Genomic DNA, 20,319 nt, shown 5'->3' with positions numbered 1-20,319 from the left:
AAGCATAGGGTTGTTTGAAAGGCATCTAAGTAAGAGCCACTGCTGTTGCCCCGCGTGCCTCACCTTCACGTCCCCTCTATCTGCACAGTTGGCTACAGGTGCCCGAGGAAGGGGCCGCCTAGGTGGGCACGCTCCCCAGTAAGCCGTGAATGGAATCAGACCGTCACTGAATTGGAATGAAAAAGGTTGAAAGGCTTTATTCGGTCTGCCTTTTTCTAAAAAGCAGTCTTTATTGATAGCAGGTAGCAGAGTTTGTTTCTTGTCTTCAATCCTACCCCTGGAAGAAAAATGCCCAGGTTTTAGTGAGAAGGCATAATTAGATGCAGGACACATCCATCAAACACAACCCACTCGGCTAGAGATCTTCTAAATTAGACATAATTGTGCGCGTGCCAGCATGGCGGAGCAGGAGTCTCCGCACGGTGTTTAGAAAGTCACCTCTGCCGTAGTTGTGCCTCAGTGAGCCTGTGAAGTCCGGAACTCCATCCCAGAGTCCCAGAGGCTCCCCCGCCCTCCACACCACACACTGGAAGCCAGAGGAGGCAATGTTCCTCACCTACGGCTGTCCAGTATGCTGCGTGTAGCCTCTGCTCTAGGCTCCTCCTCCTATGAAGAGCCCTGCCAGGAACGCCACACGTTGCCACACAGCTTCCCCTGCACCTTGCTGAAGGACACAGCCTACATCGGCTCCTTGCCAGAGTCTGGAAGAAATCTGATCTGTAGAATTCTCGTATGACCCTCTACTGTCATAGTTAATGGTCCCAAATCATAGGATGCAAAGTCCCCCCTTGAGGGGAGGGACTGGGTCACAGAGGAGATGGCATGAGTCCTTGTCCTTCTGCATTCTGAATGTCCAGAGCAGCACCCACCTTGGGGGTGACTGTCCATGCGTGGCTCCGACACGTGTGAACAACTCTAAAGAAGTCCTAGCCTATTTTCTTATAGCAAATGATGTTTACGGTTAAGTACATTTGTTTTACTGCTTCGGGAAGTAGAAGTCGTTTAGAAATGAGCCTTTAGGTGATTCTCTCCTCAGGACACTTCCTGAAGCACCCCAAATTCTCTATCCCCAAGTCTCCCATGGGTTGGGCCATGTTTTAAACTCTTGGGTGAATCTGTACTCCGGGAAAGATGGAGGAGGTGGTGGCAGGTGTGACTTTCATGTTTCCCTTGTAGCATGGTATGCACATGGCACCGCTTGGTAAAGCACGAGACCCCAGGCAAGGCTCCCGTGGAAGGCTGTGGAGATGACCCACCTGCTGTCCAGAGCCTTGCCGTACCTGGTCTCCATTCAGTGGTGAACTAACCTGGCAGAATTCAGGAGACAAGATGGGCACCCCACACTGCACTGGGGCCGTCTCTGTTAGGCTTGGCTGAATTCGTCTTGCCTGTCTTCTATTCTGTTCCTAAGAGTGTCCATGTCCTGATAGGGAAGCGTCATACAGAAAGAATAGCTCTGCTCATGTGGCAGAAGTCTCAACTGGGGCTTTGGAGCCACCCATCTTGGCCCTGGGCAGAAATGATCAGAGTTGCCATGGACCGTGAGTCCTCCCTCCTCCAAGTCACCAGCCACAGCACTGGAATCCCAGGAAGCAAGATGCTTTTGACCTGGAATTACCAACAGTTGCAGGTTTCTTGTAGACCCCACCCACGGTGTGTTAAAATGCCTCATACTCTATCCTTCTATAGCAGAAGCTAAAGGAAACAGGGCCTCTTTTTTTTTTTCCAGCCCCCAGCCATCCTCCAAAGCCAAGTTAAAAAGCAAAAGTGAGGTTTGTACCACAATCTTCGCCTTCTGAGACCTCCATGGGGACAGGTGACGTGCTGGCCTAGAGAGATGGACCCATGTCAGCCACTCAGATTGGAACAAGTGTCCCCAAGTGACACCAAGCACTATACTGAGTGGTTCTCAGAGGGTCTGAAGCTTGTTCTGGGCTGGTCCCGAGGAACTTGAGTATAACATTTAAAAGAGCGGGGGCACAGAGCCCCTAATTATTGGAGTCTCAGCCTTCTTCAGTGGGGAGGTCTGGAGAAACTCCTCCATCATAAGAGCAGCTGTTAGCACCGCTGTCACGCCAGAGCTCTTCCCTGGACGAACAGCCGGGAAGGCCGGCGGAAGAGGGCAGGGCAAAAGAATAAATTTCATTTTATTGTAGAAATGGAAATTTGTGTCATGGCTTTAAAAATCTGGTTTTATGTGTGTGTTTAAAGCCATTCATTTTAAATGTAGCCCCATAAATCCTTGCTTCGGAATCAAAGCTGTTTAATTGCGTTTCACCCATGGCTAGTTATCCAGTGCTGATGGAGAAAGAGTTAAAGAGAGAACCCCGGAGTGAATCAGAGGTGAGATCTTTAGCACAAGCATAAAAAATCAATTTGAGATGAGTTTTAGTACTATAAAAATTCTTCACATATCCTTTTAAGAGTGGGAAATGCTAGGAGACACGGCTCGCCCCCTGCAAGGTGGAAGGAAGGCCAACATGGGCAGCAGAGGCCTCCGAGCCATTGCTGGGAAATACAGAAGGCCCAGACTCATGCTTTAAAAGTGTTCCCTCACACGGTGAACACTGATGTCCGTCAGGACCCCTGTGTGCAGCACCCATCAGCACCCACACTAACCTGGCCTTGGTGTTGGGGTACTAACTAGCCTTAACTATCTGTTTTGTCTGTACCTACGCCTCCCCACCCCCCACTCATGTTCAATGAAGGTGGTGGTTTGTACAGGACCTAAAGGCAGTCCCATCCCTCCTGTGTCCTTGGTTGAGAGTCTGTGCACATAGCCATGGATTTTAGTCAGTGCCTGTCTGAGCAGGTGGCGTGAACCCTGAAGACTACAGGCTCCTTGCTGGCTGCCTTGCTCTAAAGGGACCTGCTTACCTCCAGCAAACTCCACACCTCTTCCCTATTCCCTCAGTTCTCCCGCCATCACCATTGCCAGGGACCAGGAGGGCAAAGTACGTTATGTATTTCTCCATCTCTTCCTTTAGACATCCTTGACACGCCATCCCCTTGGTTAGTGAGCAACAGAGGAAGAATGAAGTCACGGAGCATGTATCTCTAAAATTGAGTAATATCGAAGCCAGGCACGGGCAGAAGTTTCCCTTCCCATGATCAGACATTGCTAATAGGGAAAGCAATCAGGGCAATGAGACAGTTCCATCTCCCTAGGAGACTCCCAAGAGAGGCCTGTAGTCTGCATGCGGAGCGAGCTGTCATCCCTGGGGCCCACCTGGGGTGTAACAGGCAGCAGTGGCGGCGGGAAGGGACCCATACCTGTTTGTTGAGGTGCAGGACGGAATGAGGCCCCACTTAGCAGTTTCAGAAAGACCAGTTGTGATAGCCACAGGACTGGGCAGCTCAGGGCCCGGTTGTGTGTATGTAGGGGTTGGAGGGTACAGAGGACAGTCTCTGGGTCACTTCTCAGGTGCTGTCCATCTTCTATAGACAGGGCCTCTCACTGGGTCGGAACTCACCAAGAGGGCTAGGCTGTCTTCCCGTCCCCAGCACTGAGAGTCTGAGCACATGCTGTGGTCCCAGCCTTTTCACTGTGACACTGACAGTCTGACTTAGATCGCCATGCCTGTGTGGCAGTCCTTTGCCAGCTGAGCTATTGTCCCATCCTCCCAGGCCTGGTGTCTCCTCTCAACCATCCACATCTGCCCTTGTATCTTCATGCATTAGGGCTTCTTTCTCCATCCATCCTCTGGTTCCTTCCTAAGGGCCCAAAGCATTCATATGCGTCTAAAGCCTTTCCTGAATGACTTCCAGTTCTCTCTGAAAACAATACAAAGGAACCCTGCTCTGCATCCTACCCTGGAAGTTCATTTCTTTGAAATATGCAGGGACTCAGTGGAGTCACAGAGGCCCCCAGGAAGACGCTGTCCTAAGCAGTTACACACCTGCACAGGCCAGGCCTGTTCGCCTGCTGAAAGTCGGCCACTGCCTGTGAGAGTCAGATCTGCAATACACAAGCAAGGAAGGAGCCGCACACCAGCTCCTTGCGCCTCCTCAATCCAAACCTTCCCTGTCATGCTCATGGGACACCCTGCCATAGGACCATAGGATCATCTGGAGCTCTGGGAACCAGCTCCTCTGTGACTTGAGACCTTCCTGCCCCACCTCTAAGCTCTGACCTGTTGCTTTCCGCTTTAGTCTTTATCTGAAGCTGTTGTCCCCATCTCCACCCCTGGCAGCTCTGGTGACCTCTGTCTGCGGAACCCATCTTGCTCTCTACCAACTTTCCATAGGCAGCCAGGCCCAGAGTCCAGGCCCACGGCCTTACCTGCCACACTTATGACGGGGGGGGGGGGGGGCATTTCCAAAGCTGACTGAAGGCCTCCCCTCCTCTCCAAGATGGCCATGTGTGGACCCAGACCTGTGGAGTGAATGGTTGTGCCAGCCCTCACAGGACACAGGAGCCAAGGGAGGCTGGTGAGATTTACAGTCCAAGGAATCTACACCTCTACACCATCCAGGCCTTTCCACCTTCCCATGAGAACTTTGACACCGCGATGCGTAAGAAGGACCCAGAGGAGCTGTGCCGTCCAGGCCCAGAAGTCACACAGAAGCATGCTGCTGTCTAGAGCCGGGAATAGAGAGAAGGAGAAAACTCACCAGAGAAATCAGATCCAGTGTCTGTGCCTCCTGGGTGTGGATCCCAGAAAATTGAAACAAAAACTGAGTCTGCCATAAAACTCCAGGCTCAGAGCCCAGAGCACAGAAGTGGCCTTCCCTCCCAGCGTGCGCTCTTAGCCTGTGGAGCACATCCTCGAAGGCAGACCCCAGCTGAGCGTGAACAGTGGGCGCCATGCAGGGCCAAATCAAGGAACAGAAGACGTCTCCGTGGAGGAGCAGCAAGAACCCGTCCAAAACGGCTAGGAAACGTTTCGGTTTTAAACGCCAGGGCATCAGCCGAAGGAGGGGGACCGCAGAGAGTGAGCAGGAGGATTTGTTACTAAGCACCTCCAGCTAGACACCCCAGGCAGGAGGGAGTCACCCCCACTAGCCTCGAAGCACTAAACTCATATGGTGATGTCACTTGCCACTGGTGCTAGGGAGCATGGGTCAGTGTACTCTAAGGAGCTTCCAAAGGTGTGGCCCAGAGCCATCTGAGAAGGGACCGGTCCCCTTCTGCTGTGGGGGTTCAGGGCGAGATGTGGGATGTAGATGGTATGGTCTGATTACTTGATGTTTGGGGAGAATAGTTTGGGTGGTGGTTAGCTGATGATGCTGACTTTCAAGCCCTACACCGGGGCATGGGATGTTCCTGTGTGCCGGCTCCTGGTTCCCATCCCCAGGCACTATGCCTGCAGAAACTTGGACCCTCCCTGCCTATAATAAGCCTGGGGATGGAAAAGTAAATATGGGGACTGACTGCAGTGCCTTCCCACCCAACGTCCCTTAGTGGTCATTTCTGTTATCTGGAGGTCTCTGTGTGTCTGGCAAAGACTCAGCCTGAAGAGTGGCCAACAGTCTCCCTCCATTAGCTGCAGTAGGTATGCTTTTCATGTGTGTGGTAACTGAGCGTCTTATCCCTTTTGCAGCCCCACAGAGGCCCCAGCTAGTCCTGAGTTGCTCAGTGGGCCGGAGGGACCGCCAGAACCCCTGGTGCAGTGCACAGCCTGGCTGGAAGCCTATTTCCATGAACCTGCAGCCATGGAGGGGCTCCCCTTGCCGGCTCTCCATCACCCTGTGTTCCAGCAAGGTCGGTAACCGTGCTCCCTTTGGGGAGCCTGACTTATTAACTATGGCTGACATCACAGCTCGTTTACTGACTGCACAGGCTTGGAATTTTCACCCCATCTAAACACAGGCGGCATGCAGCCAAGCCGAAGGCCGAAGGCTAAGAGCTCACGACCCCGCCCACTCCGAGTGGTTGTGTTAGTTTTGGCACATGGTCACATAATTCTTGGCAAAAGCAGTAAAAATGATGCATGCAGATCAACTCTTGACTCTGGCTTGGCTGAAAGGTTTAAATGGGAACACATCTGAATGGCAGTAAATTCTTCAATAAGCTTATTGTTGGCTTGAACTCTCTGCCTGCCAACAGCACAGAAAATGAGCCCTGTCTCTGGACAGTTAGCCACTTCTGTGAAGTGACTTGGTAACAGGGACTTCAGAGTCCACTCTGCCACTGCATCTTCCCAGATAAGTTTTAATTTCTCCAGCTTACCGTGTATGTGTTCTAAATGATGAATCTTAAATGCATTGCTTAAATATAGTTGGCTAAGGGCACTGAAGGTCTCCCAGTAATCTAAGAAAACATCCCATTTCTTCTAAAGCTTGTTTGGATCTGTTCAGCACAGAAATTAATTACCGCAGCTAAGATCATTCCGGACCTATAGCAGAAATTTAGTCTGCATACTGACCTTTTTTTATAAGAAATCATTTCATATAAATTAGTATATATTCACTTTAGACATATGCATGCAAATACGTGTGTCTCCTTAAGGGGGAAAACTATAATATTTTTTAACTATGGTGAAGCAATCTTGAGATTCAGAATGGTGTTTCCTAATTATAATTTAGGGATCTTTGAATTGTGCCTGCTTTTCAGTTCACACTTGAAATTGGAGAATTTCGAGAGAAAAAAAAAAAAAAAAACAAGGTCAGAAGCCCTCTAAGTTCAGGCTGCTGCCTGACCAGGTTCACTAAGGAGGTCAGACAAGTGAGGGGCTAAAACACAAGAATCTACTTTATGCAAATAAACTGAAAGAACAGCTGGAATGAATGGGCACCTTGTTCACCCCTGTGTTATCCAGGATTATCTTTGGAAGGTTGTGCCCAGCAGGGGTGCCAGAATTTGTTAAGGGGTTTCTGGGAGAGGTGAATGGGTATCTGCAGGACACCGCGTATCCAGTGACCACGCCTTCATCATTCACCCACTGCGGAAGAGAATTTGTGTGTGTACCTGCCCACACTTTGTGGGGGGACTGAGAGCAGTGACTGAAGTAACTGCGTGTGACTGTTGAACATGTCCAACTGCCCAGCACCAGGGACAGGTGTTGCTATGGAGTCCAAGGAAGTGAGGGAGGAGTCAGACACTTCCAACCACTGTGTCCCTCCCTTTGGGGTTATTGCCTGCTGAATGAGAGAGTGAGAGCGAGAGCAAGAGAGAGAGGGGGGGGAGGGGGGGGAGAGGAGAGAGAGGGAGAGCGAGAGAGAGAGAGAGAGAGAGAGAGAGAGAGAAAGAGAGAGAGAGGGAGGGAGGGAGAGGGAGGGAGGGAGGGAGGGAGAGAGAGAGAGAGAGAGAGAGAGAGAGAGAGAGAAAACACACCACAGTTCAGGGTCTCAGGATAGAAAACTATCTTATAGAGGCAGAGCTATCTCCATAATCCCATGAGGTAGTAGATGAAGAATGAGCCTGTAAAATCCTAACCTTTCCTGAGATTGGTTTTATGACTTAAAGAAAACTGTGGAGGCCAAAATTGTGAGGAAATGACTCACTTTTGGCAAGCCAGACAGTGGGGTCTGCTGGCCTGGTGCCACCAGGGTCCAGAGAGTAGCTCGCCCGTAAACAGACCAGACCAGTGACCTGGAGAAGGTGTGGTGTGAGTGTGATCTCATGGTCAGCGGAGGGTGCCCACCAAGAGTGGCACTAGAAGAGCCAGGGATTCCTCGGCAGTAAGAGATCCAGAGGAGCCCTGCCACACTCTCTTCCGCTCCCGTGCATATCAGTGGACTCCTGACTGAGGTGCCAGATCCCAAGAATCCCCAAGCATGTCTCCAGCACTTCAAGAGCCCACATCAGGCCCACACAGTGGCAGTGCCCTGTGCCAGCAGGTCCTTGTGGATCTTTGGAGCCAGGAAGATAGATCGAACCATCAGAATAGAGTAAAGCTGTGGGCCACCCCCAGCTCTACAATATAGGTGAGCACTTCCGGACAGACAGGATCCACTCTGGCAGTATTAGATAGGGCGAGGCTTCTTCTGAACGCTTTTTCCTCCTGGTGTGTCAGGAATTCTAAGACCCGGGCTGTCTACTCCCAAGGTTGCATGGACCAGGCCTGCCCCTGATAGTTAGGGGCTGCTGTGGGGGCCAGGGTTTCCCACGCCCTAGCATGTGCAGGCCAGGTGTTTTTAATTTAGTGTAGTCGTTTGCTCCTGGGCAAGGACCAGGTGTGCAGATTTTACAGCCTGGAGGAGGCCTAGGGTTGGTTAGGGCACCCTGGCTTACATGGAATTAATTGGGTCCACTCCACATGTGTCCAGTTTGCATCTTGTAACGCCAAGGAAAGAGCAGAAGGAGAGCATCTTGGGATATCTCAGTGTCCTTGGGGAGCAGGAAGAGTAGGTCCACTTTGATACAGAATTAAATTTCCTTTACCTGCTCCATTTTTCTGTGCATTTTGATTTCTGGATTTGTCAGGCATGCTTTTGCATGTCTTTTTTCTTAGGGGGTGAGGAACAGTGTTTGTTGTGGATTGTTTTTGTTTTGTTTTCTTGTTTCCATAGTCCTGATCTGTCCATTTCAACCTGTTTCTAGAAGAAGGGGCTTATGGGCTGGAGAGATGGCTCCGTGGGTGCTGTGCTTGTTGTCCAAGCCTAACTAACTGGGATCAGATTCCACGTGTCTACACGTAAGACAGATGAAGTGGTTCATACCTGTTACCCCAGTGTTCCTGTGAGCTCTGATGAGACAGGAGAATTACTGGAAGCTACTGGGCCAGCTAGCCTGGCCTATACAGTGGTGAAGGAAGGATAAGGGAGCCCCTGTCTTAAACAAGATAAAAGAAAGGACTGGTGGTACCCAAAGTTTGTCTCCGATCTTCATGCCTACCCTGTGGCTTGTACTCACCTGCACTCGTATGCAAACATGTACAATTATACACACAAGATTTTCTAAAGGGGGTTGTTGTATTTGAGTTCATCCTTGGGCCCCCACTTGGTATCTTTTGGCCCATGGAGCTGCAGACCTTCAAAGGCAAGGCCACCTCTCCTTTCCAGGATTTCTCTATGACAATGATTGTCAGCCTTCCTAATGTTGTGACCCTTTAATGCAGTGTTGTGGTGGCCCCCAACCATAAAGTTATTTTTATTGCTAATCCATAACTATAATTTTGCTATTGTTATGAATTATAATGTCAATATCTGAGTTGTCCAGTGGTCTTAAGTGACCCCTGTGACATGGTCGCAACCCACAAGTTGAGAACCACTACTCTACGAGTTGCGTGTACAGTTCTTGCCTTTTAAGGATATAACCTGTATTAAGTTGAACCCTTTGAAACTGCATTTGGTAGATCTAAACTATAACCTCATTTCTGCTACCTGGGGACTTTACAAAGATTAGTAACATTTGGTTTATCTGGGCATTTCTTTATGAAGGAACAGTGGCCTGGAGCCTGTGATGTCATGTCCTAGGACTCAGCAAGTAAAGGTGCTCCCAGAGGGCAAGGGTGGGGCCCCCCAGGATAATCATGCCCCCTTTGCAGGGTTAAAATGAGACGAAGCCCAGCATATCCCTCTACTCTGCAGCCTGAACTGTGGGAGGATCAAAGACAAAGATGGGTAGGACAGGAGCCAGCAGGTGTGAAAGGCCAGCATGGGTGCAGAGTGTGCCCTGGAGGCAACCAAAAGAGATGCAGAGGGACATTTGTGCGCCACCAAGCTAACAGGACCTGCACCCTGTCCTACAGATCACATCCCCGTAGGCTAGAAGGACACAGCCACACCACTGCTTCAGAGCTATGTGGAGGTGTCTATCACTTGCTCTAGAGTAGCAGTCTACCACCCTTTGAGTGGGTCGAACGACCCTTTCCCTGGGGTCGTTTATCAGATATCCTGGAAAATCGTGTATTTACATTATGATTCATGACAGTAGCAAAATTAGTTAGGAAGTAGCAATGAAGTAATTTTATGGTTAGGGGATCACCACAATACAATGAGGAATTGTATTCAAGGGTTGCAGGGTTAGGAAGCCTAAGAACCACTGCTCCAGAGGCTCCCGATGGTGCCTGATTCTGGGACTGTTACCTCTCCAGTAGCAACCTCCCCATGAGACTTCCATCCTTCCTCCTGGCTGACTGACTGCCCAGCACATCTGAACATTTGAGTATCCAAGTCACATACAGCCCAGTGTGCTCCAGTGTTGATAGTTGGTGTGGGGGGGGCTCTTGATTTGGAGTTCCCAGGTGTATTGCTGCAAGGCAGCGTTTAAGTAGAGACTGTTCGTTCATGGCCACCCAGACCCAAATAATCACACAGAAACTATATTAATTACAATACTGTTTGGCCTATTAGCTCGGGCTTCTTATTAACTAACTCTTACATCTTAAATTAACCCATTTGTAGTAATCTGTGTATTGGCATGAGGCTGTGGCCTACCAGAAAGGTTCTTGTGTGTCCTCCTTTGGCAGTTACATGGCGTCTCCCTTATTCCACCTACTCTATAGATCTCTGTTTGGATTTCCCACCTGGCTTTACTCTGCCCTGTCGTAGGCTGAAGCAGCTTCTTTTTTTACTAATGGTAATCTTTATTAGCCAATGGTAATAAAACATATTCACAGCATACAGAGGAGAATCCCACATCAGCAGCATTTCAGGGGAGACATCCTGGAGAGCCTCTGGGTCTCCTGACCCCCTCTGGCTGTGTCTTTGGAGGACTGGTGCTATAGATCACAGGCTTCTCTGGCTCCCTATGTGTCTACAAAGTTCTGTCGGCACTGGCTGCCCTTCCCCAGAAGACACCAAAGCCCTAATGGACAAACACATACCCTCCCTGAGAAATATGCTCTACAAGAAACTGTTGAACTAGCTCTGGGGCAGAGAGCTGACTCAGTAGTACAGTGCTTGCCCATACTGCAGTATTTGTCTGGCAAAACCATGAGTTTAGTCCCCAGCTGTGTCCCCTGCGAAAAAGGAAGTAGTTTCCAAGTCTCCTGAGTACTTTCTGTGGCATGTTTCTCCCTGTGTTGCATTGATAGTCTCTGATAATTTCTTGGAACCTGTAACAGTGGCACACTAAGGGGTGGTGTGCTGCCATTTATTGACAGGTGAAGCTCTTGGCGGTGTGTACATATGTCTAGGCGTGTGCACATAGCAGACCCAGGGCGTGGGCATTTGTTTTTGTCTTAAGAACAGTTAGCTAAGGCACTGTGCATTACCAGTTACTTCCAAGTCACTGCAGTGTTTTAGGAAATGTCCTGGGAATCTCAAGAGCATGACTAGGAGACCATAGTTGAGGGTTGCCACAGCTAACCAGAACTATCATGGGGATGGCTGGAAGCAGTTAGAGAGAAGGAAGGCTGCTTCAGAGCCTGGATTTCCATTAGTACAATGTAAGGTAGACCCATTGTCGGGATCACTGAAGGCTGGAATACACTGAATGCCATCTCAGGGCAGAATCACAACCAGCCAGACCCCTAAGAAATTGTGGGAGTTCGGGGTGCCTCTATACACAAGAGCCCATGACCAGTCAGCAGTTACCAAGGCACTAGGGAACCTAGCAACCAGAGAGCTGGGTCTGTAGCTAAAGACGCAGTCTAGGCTTTGATCCCCAAAGTCTTCAGAGGTCTCCATGAGTAGAGGGGGTTGAACTTGTGAAGGCCTCTGCCCAAAGAGGCAGGGCTCCACCATGCAACCTAACCAAGTCTAGCAGGTGATACAGAAGAGCATGCAAAAGCCGGTCACGTTCAAGCTGATGATCCCAAGGACCCCTGCCCCAGTCACATTGTGAGTGCTACTTTTGTGAAAAAAAAAAAACTACAACTTGCCTCTAGATTTTCCTCAGCAAATCTCTAAAAGTGTCTATGAAAAATAAATCCCTTTGGTTATGTCAGCCCGTAGAGGGGCTGTCTGCAGAATCCTGATGCTGGATCTCGGGTGTGGCTCTTCTCCAGAGGCAGCCTATGTTCAGTTTTCTACATGAGAAGACAGACACCATCTCACTCCATTCTGTAGAGGTTTTTACATTTGAGACTAGCTCTGAAAACACAAATTATCTATCAAATCACTAATTTTTTGAAAGCAAGGCAGACTTTTCACTTCAAAGGGGGTCTTCAAAGTTTTATTCCCTGCTGTTAGGACCAGATAAACATATGCTACTCCCAAAAAGGTCACATCTTTTAGTTCGTTGCCCTAGAATGTTGTGTGTTTATATATTACAGATAATCTTAGTCGTTTAAAATTTTTGGAGTCGAAGTGGAATATATTAACTATATAGATGAATATTTTACTAAAGCATGCATAGAACTGGGCTACATATTATCAGTATTTTAAATATAGAACTGGGCTGTACATTATCAATATATTAAGTATTGGTATATAGTTAAGAATAATGTCAAAAAAATTAATGGTAGGAGACAGAAGAATAAAAACCCTTCCTTAATTTAAATGATTTCCTGAGTTTTAGCTGGACCCATATGTTCACTCAGTCTTGAAATATGAGATTTATGAGTCTCTATCTAAAGGCCTGCTGTCTTCTGGCAGAAGGAAAAGTCCGATCCTTAGAGTTAAAAAGCATCCCTCCTTCCCAGGGTCAGTAGCCACCAGAATGGCTGATGGCTTTGTGATGCTGGGAAAACCCCCAGGACTGTGGACCCTGGGAGCTCACCAGTGTGTCCTGCCCTGGGCCATGTTTTTATGCCGTATAGTAAATTACTTCTGAAGAAAGTTGGACAAAACAGGGAAAGAGCATTTTCAAATGCTCATAAATACTTTCTGCTGTTAGCTCAGTTCACCTGGAGGTGTGCTTCCGCCAGAGTGTTCAGGCAGGCATTGACAGTGCTTGGGAGTCGCAGGTGAGCCCTGTCCCTCAGCCAGTGTGAACGTATCCGGTCTGTTACTATGGCAACTACTTTTCTTTCCTTGACGACTACTGTTAATTAGGGCACAAATGCGTATTGTGTGAAGGGAACCCATTCATAAACTTGGCTCTGATCCCACGTGTGCACCTTGTCTGCCTTTAAATAGAAAAGTAAACAAACATTCCTTCTTGGACTGGGCTCCTCTGCCCCTTGCAACCCCTCCAAGCCGTGTGATATTCCTCTTGAGCCCTTCCTTAAGTAAATGGCTTTGGGAAGACCTAGCAACTGAGCCAGGGTGACAGCCGGGCTTATTGCAGCCGCGACACCCTTTCCATAGAAATTCGCATCTCTTTCCTCTTCTCAGAATAAAATATGCAAGAACGAACATAAATGGCATATCCCCCCCCTTTTCCTTCCCCAAGAATTGGGCCTTTGATGTTCAAGAGCAGCGAATATTAAAGGCCAGCCCTGGCAGGCTATGGAAACCATACCCATTTATGACGAATGTAAAACAGCACAAATCTAGCCGAATGCGATGCTATCATTAGTTTGTGCGTCGCCTTCTTGAAAATAACCGTGGAGGAGCCAAATCGGTTTAAAAGAAGATAACAAAATGGTTTAAGCTACTTAGGTTGAATGCCAATTATATTTTAATATTCAACTGAGCATATTTTACTAAGAAAAAAGGCGGCGTTGACGCATGCATAACTCATTGGCAGCGTCAACCAGCTGTGCCACTGTACTCTCCGAATCACTTTGTGCATTTCAGTAGCGCGGTAATTTAGTGGCGGCCTACCTGAGTGATGGCATTTTCAATGAGCAGGTAATCTACAGAGAATTTTTATATGGTTATGAGTTCTGTGCTTCAGCCCAGCAACACAAAAATACATCAAGACCAATTACGGTATCAGCTTTCAGTGTGATACCCTCACCACGCGAGTGCATGTATTTCTGCCCCAGGCATTTCAAATTGCATCTAATTTGAAATCTTTGGGGTTTTAATTAAATTTCAGAATATATGGAATTCTTCATTAGTACCTGCTCTGAATAGCAGATCCCTCTTCCCTCCGTCTCTCGTTAAAGAAGTAGGCGGTGGTAAATAGTGTGCTCAAGAGCTGATCATTTGCGGGGCCCGGGTATCGGGACAGAAATGGTGAAATGCAAAATAATATCAAAAAGATTATTAGTCCGGGGAGAGTCTCTTGATTTGTATTTTAATGGAATTTTACATTTCTCTTAATGATTTGCAAATTGTCCTCTGATTATAAGATGCATTAAGCTTTTCATTTTAATGGCAAAGACACAGCCATTAGCAGAATATTTTTCCAGTCTTCTTTTTCGAGTGTTTCCCTGCAGCAGATAAATATTGAAACCATTAACACCTTTTGATGTGCACTACAGCCTTCGTCACGGATCCCTGCTTGGCCAGCCATGGTGGTTCATACCGAACACCTGGCCGGGATCACCTCTCCACCTAAGGACAGCAAGAGGCCATGATACCTGCTTCTCTCCTTAGAAAACAGATTTTTGTTTTCAGCATTTCACCGGGGGATGGGGGTGGGGTGTCGTTTATTTGTGTTAAAGCTGATTCATTTCAATATTATTTAATGGTCCAATTTGTCTTAAAAAGCCGGCCTTGCTAGGGTCAAGGCAGGGGGATGCTGCTCCCCGCTGTAGCCTGGGGCTGACCATGAACTGACAGCCGAGCAGCCTTGCCCTGCTCCTCGGGAGGCTTCCCAGGAAATCCAGTGCGTCAAGGGAGACGCACCAACTATGTTAGCAGGCTGACCGGCCTGACCACTCATGACCCCACAGAGTAACACTTGACTTTAGGTTGGCCTCTGGGATGGCACATCGGCCTTGAGGCCAACACTTGTGGCTTCTACAAAGCCCTTAAGTACAAGACCAGCGTAGCCTCCTGTTCTGCTCGAGCAGCCCCACATCCACAGGAGGTTTTGACTCTGGCTGTGAGGAGTGGTTCAGAAGGCAAAAGAGAGACTCTCGGGGTTGCTTGGTTGCTGCTCTGTGTAACCGTCTTATGCTAGAGTTCTGCCTCATGATGTTGAATCTGCAAGAGTTTAACAACGGCACTGGGAAGTACAGTGCCCCGGTGAAGGGAAGCTGCTGCCCAGTTGTAGAACATCGTCCTCTAGGCATGACATACCCATGCCATTTTGAATATTCGATAGAAAACCTGCATATGACCAGGTCCATTTGTGTTCTGTCATGGAACAGGGAGGGGCTCACAAAACCTCCCTCCTCCCTTAAGGATCTATATGTAGGCAGAGACTGCTCTTTTGTTTTCCTCGCCACTCAGACCCAAATAATCACACAGAAGCTATATTAATTACAATAATGTTTGGCCAATAGCTTAAGTGTATTTCTAGCTAGCTCTTACATCTTAAATGAACCCATTTCTATTACTCTGTGTATCACCATGAAGCTGTGGCTTACCGATGGTGAGGTTCCAGTTGGTGTGTCCTTCTCTTTCGGCAGCTACATGGTATCTCCTTGACTCCACCTATGTTCTCTATGTATCTCTTCCAGCCTGGATATATTCTGCCCTGCTATAGGCCAAAGTAGCTACTTTATTAACCAATGGTAATAAAACATATTCATAACATATAGAGGGGAATCCCATATCATCTCCCCCTTTTTTGTCTAAATAAAAAGAAAGGTTTTAGCTTTAACATAGTAACATTACATATAACAAAATAGGTATCAAGCAAGAATTACAGTTACAATATTTATATTTAATTTATGGAAAACTATAACTATCTACTCTTCAACTCTTCAAAGACCCCAGAAGTATATAATATCACCCAAGTAATCAGGAAGTGCACTGTAAGACACTTCCAAAGTTCTAGAATGAGAGAGACATCTCGCTGCATGGACAGTCTCCCAAAGATCTTCTGTAACATTGGAACATCCATCTTCAGCCTACGGCCCATAGTATCCAGAAGACTTTCCCATGAAGCAGGAAATTTGAATTGTCAGTCACTGTCACTGTCTTCTGTGTCCTGCAGAATGTCTGACAGACTCTTTCATAAAGCAGGAACCCTGAAGGTCTGTCTCACCTTCTTTAGGCAAATTCAGCAGTCACTTTTCTGAGGGTCCTGCATGTCCAGTTTATACAGCATACCATCAAGAAGTCCAGGCAAGAGAAGTTTCTTGCCTAAATGACTAACAAACTCCATAAGGAGCCTCTTCGATGCCCATCTTCCCCTTGAAATAGATTGATGCTGCCAGGAGCAGATGTGTCTCATTGTCATGAAAAGTCCTAAGTTCTTAAAACATTTTAAATACCATATTCTATAGGTCTTTGGAAGTGTTGAAGATGTCTATCTAACTGAAATATATCTCTGTATATATAGAAAATCTTAACTAACATGCCTACAGTTTGACTATTATAGATGACTGTCTATTAATCTGTATTTCTTAATTATATAAAATACATTTTTAAATGAGCTGCACAGACACAATACCTTAAACAAGAGCAGGAATACATATACACACTGTAACAGAATCAACCTTAAATATGTATCAGTAGACCAAGATCCATACCAATGCAAAATATTCATCTCTATATCATATCTCCCTGCTTTTTTTTTTAAAGAAAGAGATTGAATATGACCATTTAACCATTTATAATCAACCATGCCTTTTTAAATGAAAATAAACATTTATAAACAGTCATTTTGGGAATTTGGGTTTTCCTTGCTGTTTATTGGGCAAAATATTTTTATTAGTTCATGGAGACCTTTCGGGGGTCTTGTTGCATCAAGCCACTTTAGCCTGGAAGGAATCCGCAGGTTCTCATCTTTTGTGGAAACAAAAGCAGAACCTCTTTTCCAAAGAAACATATCATTAGACCCAAATTTTGAAGTCAAGATACCCTTATGTTTTTTTTAAATTAGCAGCCTCCAGAAACAAGTGTCTCTCTGCAGCAAAAATAAAATAAAATAAAATAAAATAAAAATAAAAAAATTCAAAGAAAACACAATAATACGCATAATCTAGACTCTGTGTATATTCTTTCTATAGGTGGCTTATTTTTCTTTACTCCTTTATTCTATGACTATCTGTACTCTTTTATATTACTTTTACTGCCTCTTTAAAGACTTTTGCTCCGCCTAATACAAAATGGCAGAGGCATGTTCACTGCCTCCGTGAGCCATGCCCACTGCCCCAGCTTCAGTGACACAGCGGGTCTATGTCTCCATTAAGCAATTTGTAACACAGTGCTCACATATCCCATTTAAATGCTCTGTAACAGGACCAGACCAGTTCTTGCTGCCAGCACGAACCAGGAAGCCAGATCTTAAAGAAATCATGCAATTTTTGGCTGCTAACACTGAGTCAGGAAGATTTCTCATAAAGGAGCTGTTCCTCTGCTTGCCACCAGCTAACAGTCTATCTGAAAAAATGCTACTACCAAGAAGCTATGCCTAACTCTGTTCTTTTGTGTCTAGAATTCCTTCCCAAGCTCTCTGAGTTTTTATGTGGATGGAGTTGCCCCACATTGGTGCACCACTTTGTAGAAGGAAACTGCTCTTTCATTTCTCAGCCGCTCGTACCCAAATAATCACACAGAAACTATATTACTACAATAAGGTTTGGTCAACAGTTTAAGCGTTTTTCTAGCTAGCTCTTACATTTTAAATTAATCCATTTCTATTAATCTGTATATCACCATGAGGCTGTGGCCTACTGGTAAGGTTCCAGCAGGCACGTTCTTCTCCTTCAGCAGTTACATGGCGTCTCCTTGACTCCTCTTACTCTCTATATATCTCTTCCAGCCTGGATGTATTCTTCACTGCTATAGGCCAAAGCAGCTTCTTTATTAACCAATGGTAATAAAATATATTCATAACATACAGAGGGGAATCCCACATCATCTATAGGTAGTTAATGGTTGCTAACAACAAAGCATTCACAAAGTCTGCCCTTGCCAGAGACTATAGAAACAGTTCATGGTGGCTGACAGAGACTGTTTCCTCAGTAACAGAGTCACTCATAAGTAGACCAGGTCCTGTACACAACAGCAAATCATGGGTTCAGTGAAGTAGACTAGAGCGGGTTCATTTCTTTGGCTTATTGTTGGCGCTCTAGCTGGGGTGAGTAGACACTTGTTTGACCTCCCCAGAAAAGTGTTCACACATTTGCCAGAGCCACTGCCTCTGAGCAACTACAATCCTCCACTGTTACTTCCTGTCTTGTCTTGAAGTACACAGCCTGGCTCTTGAGGTGAAGCCAAGGCTACAGCATACTCTGCAAACACCCCCCCCCCCCTTTTGACCTCTCCAAATATCTGGGAACCGAGCACACCACCTTTGTCCATCTCAGCAAGGCCCTTGGGAGTTGTACCCACTGGTGAGGCTGTGTGGTGTGGAGTGTGGTGACAGTGCCCACTGTCCCTGACCTCCTGATGACCCCAGGCAACCTCGACATCCTCTGAACTGCCATAAAAATTGCCATTGACTGGGTGGATTGATAGAAATTTTCTCAGAAATCTGGAGGCTGAAAGCCCTGGATCAAGGTGTCAGCAGGGCTGGTTTCTTCCAAGGCCCCAACTTTTGAATGGCACGCTGTCCTGCAGCCATCTTTCTGTGATCTTTTCTCGTCTCTAGTAGCTCTCTGACTTCCTGAGGATACCAGCCAGGTCAGATCAGAGCTCAGCGTCAGAACCCACTGAACTTCTTCACTTCCCAGAAGACCATCTCCAAAAGTACTGTGCTCTGAGGTCCTGGGGGAGGGGCTTGGGTTTATTCATTTTAGCAGGGCTTCCTTCAAGCCCTAACACCTCCCAAGTCACTGACATCCTGAGTGAGTGCAATAGTTGTGCTATAGAAAGCTGTGGTGACCCAACCCAAGAACTACCTGCTAATGACCTAGGTATGTCCTTTCCAGTAAACACAGTCAAGGGTGAAACTCAGTACCAAGCTCTACATGGTCTGGTACTCAGAGAAGACTCAGCGTCTATGCTGAGGAACTGTTTAGCGCCTCCAGTGAGCCTCCCTAAGTCTCTGCTGTGTTTGCTCTGTGTTATTGGCTGTAGGGAATGTGACTCCTGCCACCCTGCAGCTGTGCAGAAGCCATTCGGGTTTGTAGTCTCCCCTCAACTAAGTGCTGGCAACAATTATGGCTTTTACTGGGGGGAAAATACCCTGCCACCTCTAATTTCATCTCCCTGTATACTGTAGAGTCATAGGTCACAGTAAACGACTCTCCACGTACCTGTGAGATGATTTGGCAGATAAACGTCCGTGCTGCCAAGCTTGGTGACCTGGGTTAGATGCCTGGGACCACATGGTGGAAGGAGAGAAGCAACTTCTTCAGGTTGTTGTCTGACTTCCATGCACATGCCATGGCGTGCCCATGCCTACACGCACATGCAAATACACATACAATCTTAAAATGTAAGTGGCTGTTTGAAAAGGGGACTGCTGGGCTCCAGGATGAGAAGGTCTGTTAGGGTCAGAACTTACCCCTTCGCCAGGCCACGGAAGGTGATATGGTGTGGCTGCCGCTGTGGCTGGGTCTTCCAACTCAGCACACACTCGCATCTTTCCCCACTTCCTGCTTATTCTTCTCCCACTCTGCAGGGGCCTGTAGTCATTCAGCCTGTGGGTAGCCCTTTCCTGTACATTTCCTCTCTCTGCTCCTGACTTTTGTTCTTTGTTTACTCCTCATAGGGAGTTCCTCAGCATTAAGGCTTCCTTCAACGTGTACTAGACAGAATGAGTTGGGGGAAGCAGTGATGAGGGACACATGATCCTCAACTGAGCTTTACCTCACTCAACCATAGTGCTGCAGCTGCTCTGCCCACTTCCAGGTTGTCTAGAAGTGGCCTCCTGCCTATCGAAGCACACAGCCCAGTGTCTGACTCGTGGCAGAAGCTGTTAACCTGGCAGTGAACAACACAGGGTACCAGCTCTCTCCCAGAACACTGTGTAATGTCTCCAGAGGACAAGCACACAGCAGGACTCCTGTCCCCATGGCCCCTGGAGTGCAGGCATTAGCTTTGTTAGTGTCTCTTCTATACCCCACTCTTGTTCTGAACATGGAGGAAAGAGGTCACATGGCAGGTGCCTGCTGAGTCGTTTGTCAGGATACAGGAGCGTCAGTGTCGGGGGCTTTGCTGGAGCAGTTCTAGAGCATGTGGGTAGGATATGGATGCTTCTGTTATTTTACTATGAGACGTTACCTCAGGCCTAAGAGTAGTCACATGAGCATGCGAAATGTAAACAACAAAGGGCAAGCCACGTGTTCCAGCCAGCGCTATGAAAGCCTGCTCCAACCCAGTCTCCCCCTCCCCTTTGCAACACCTTCCCTATCCTTTAAATGAGTAGAATATCAGTGTCTTCCTGAGTTGCTTCTTCCAATTCCTGTGCTTATGAGAACAGGTATTTGGAGTCCTACAGAGGCCATCCATCTCTTAAGCTACTGTGGAGAATCCCGTGTTACAAATGTCCATCGTTTTCTCCCTGTCCACTGTCAGTGATCATGTGGGTTTTTCTCAGGCTTTGCCTTTAAAACTGCTGCTGTGACCACTGGGTCTGTTATAGTCATGTGT

The 20,319-nt window shown here is 47.4% G+C and overlaps 1 protein-coding gene across 1 annotated transcript in view; it reads left to right on the top strand.

The window, feature by feature from the left end:
• Mgmt (O-6-methylguanine-DNA methyltransferase) overlaps positions 1-20,319 on the top strand; it is a 246,714-nt gene that overhangs the window by 190,175 nt on the left and 36,220 nt on the right. Inside the window, exon 3 of the mRNA XM_048455259.3 lies at positions 5,544-5,704. Coding sequence (XP_048311216.1) covers positions 5,544-5,704 — 161 coding nt within the window. The remainder of the gene's footprint in view (positions 1-5,543; positions 5,705-20,319) is intronic.

The sequence above is a fragment of the Myodes glareolus genome, chromosome 7, assembly GCF_982192425.1.
Source record: "Myodes glareolus chromosome 7, mMyoGla1.1, whole genome shotgun sequence".
Taxonomy (NCBI): domain Eukaryota; kingdom Metazoa; phylum Chordata; class Mammalia; order Rodentia; family Cricetidae; genus Myodes; species Myodes glareolus.
The sequence above is the reverse complement of the archived record's forward strand: the minus strand, read 5'-3'. Positions and strand labels throughout refer to the sequence as shown.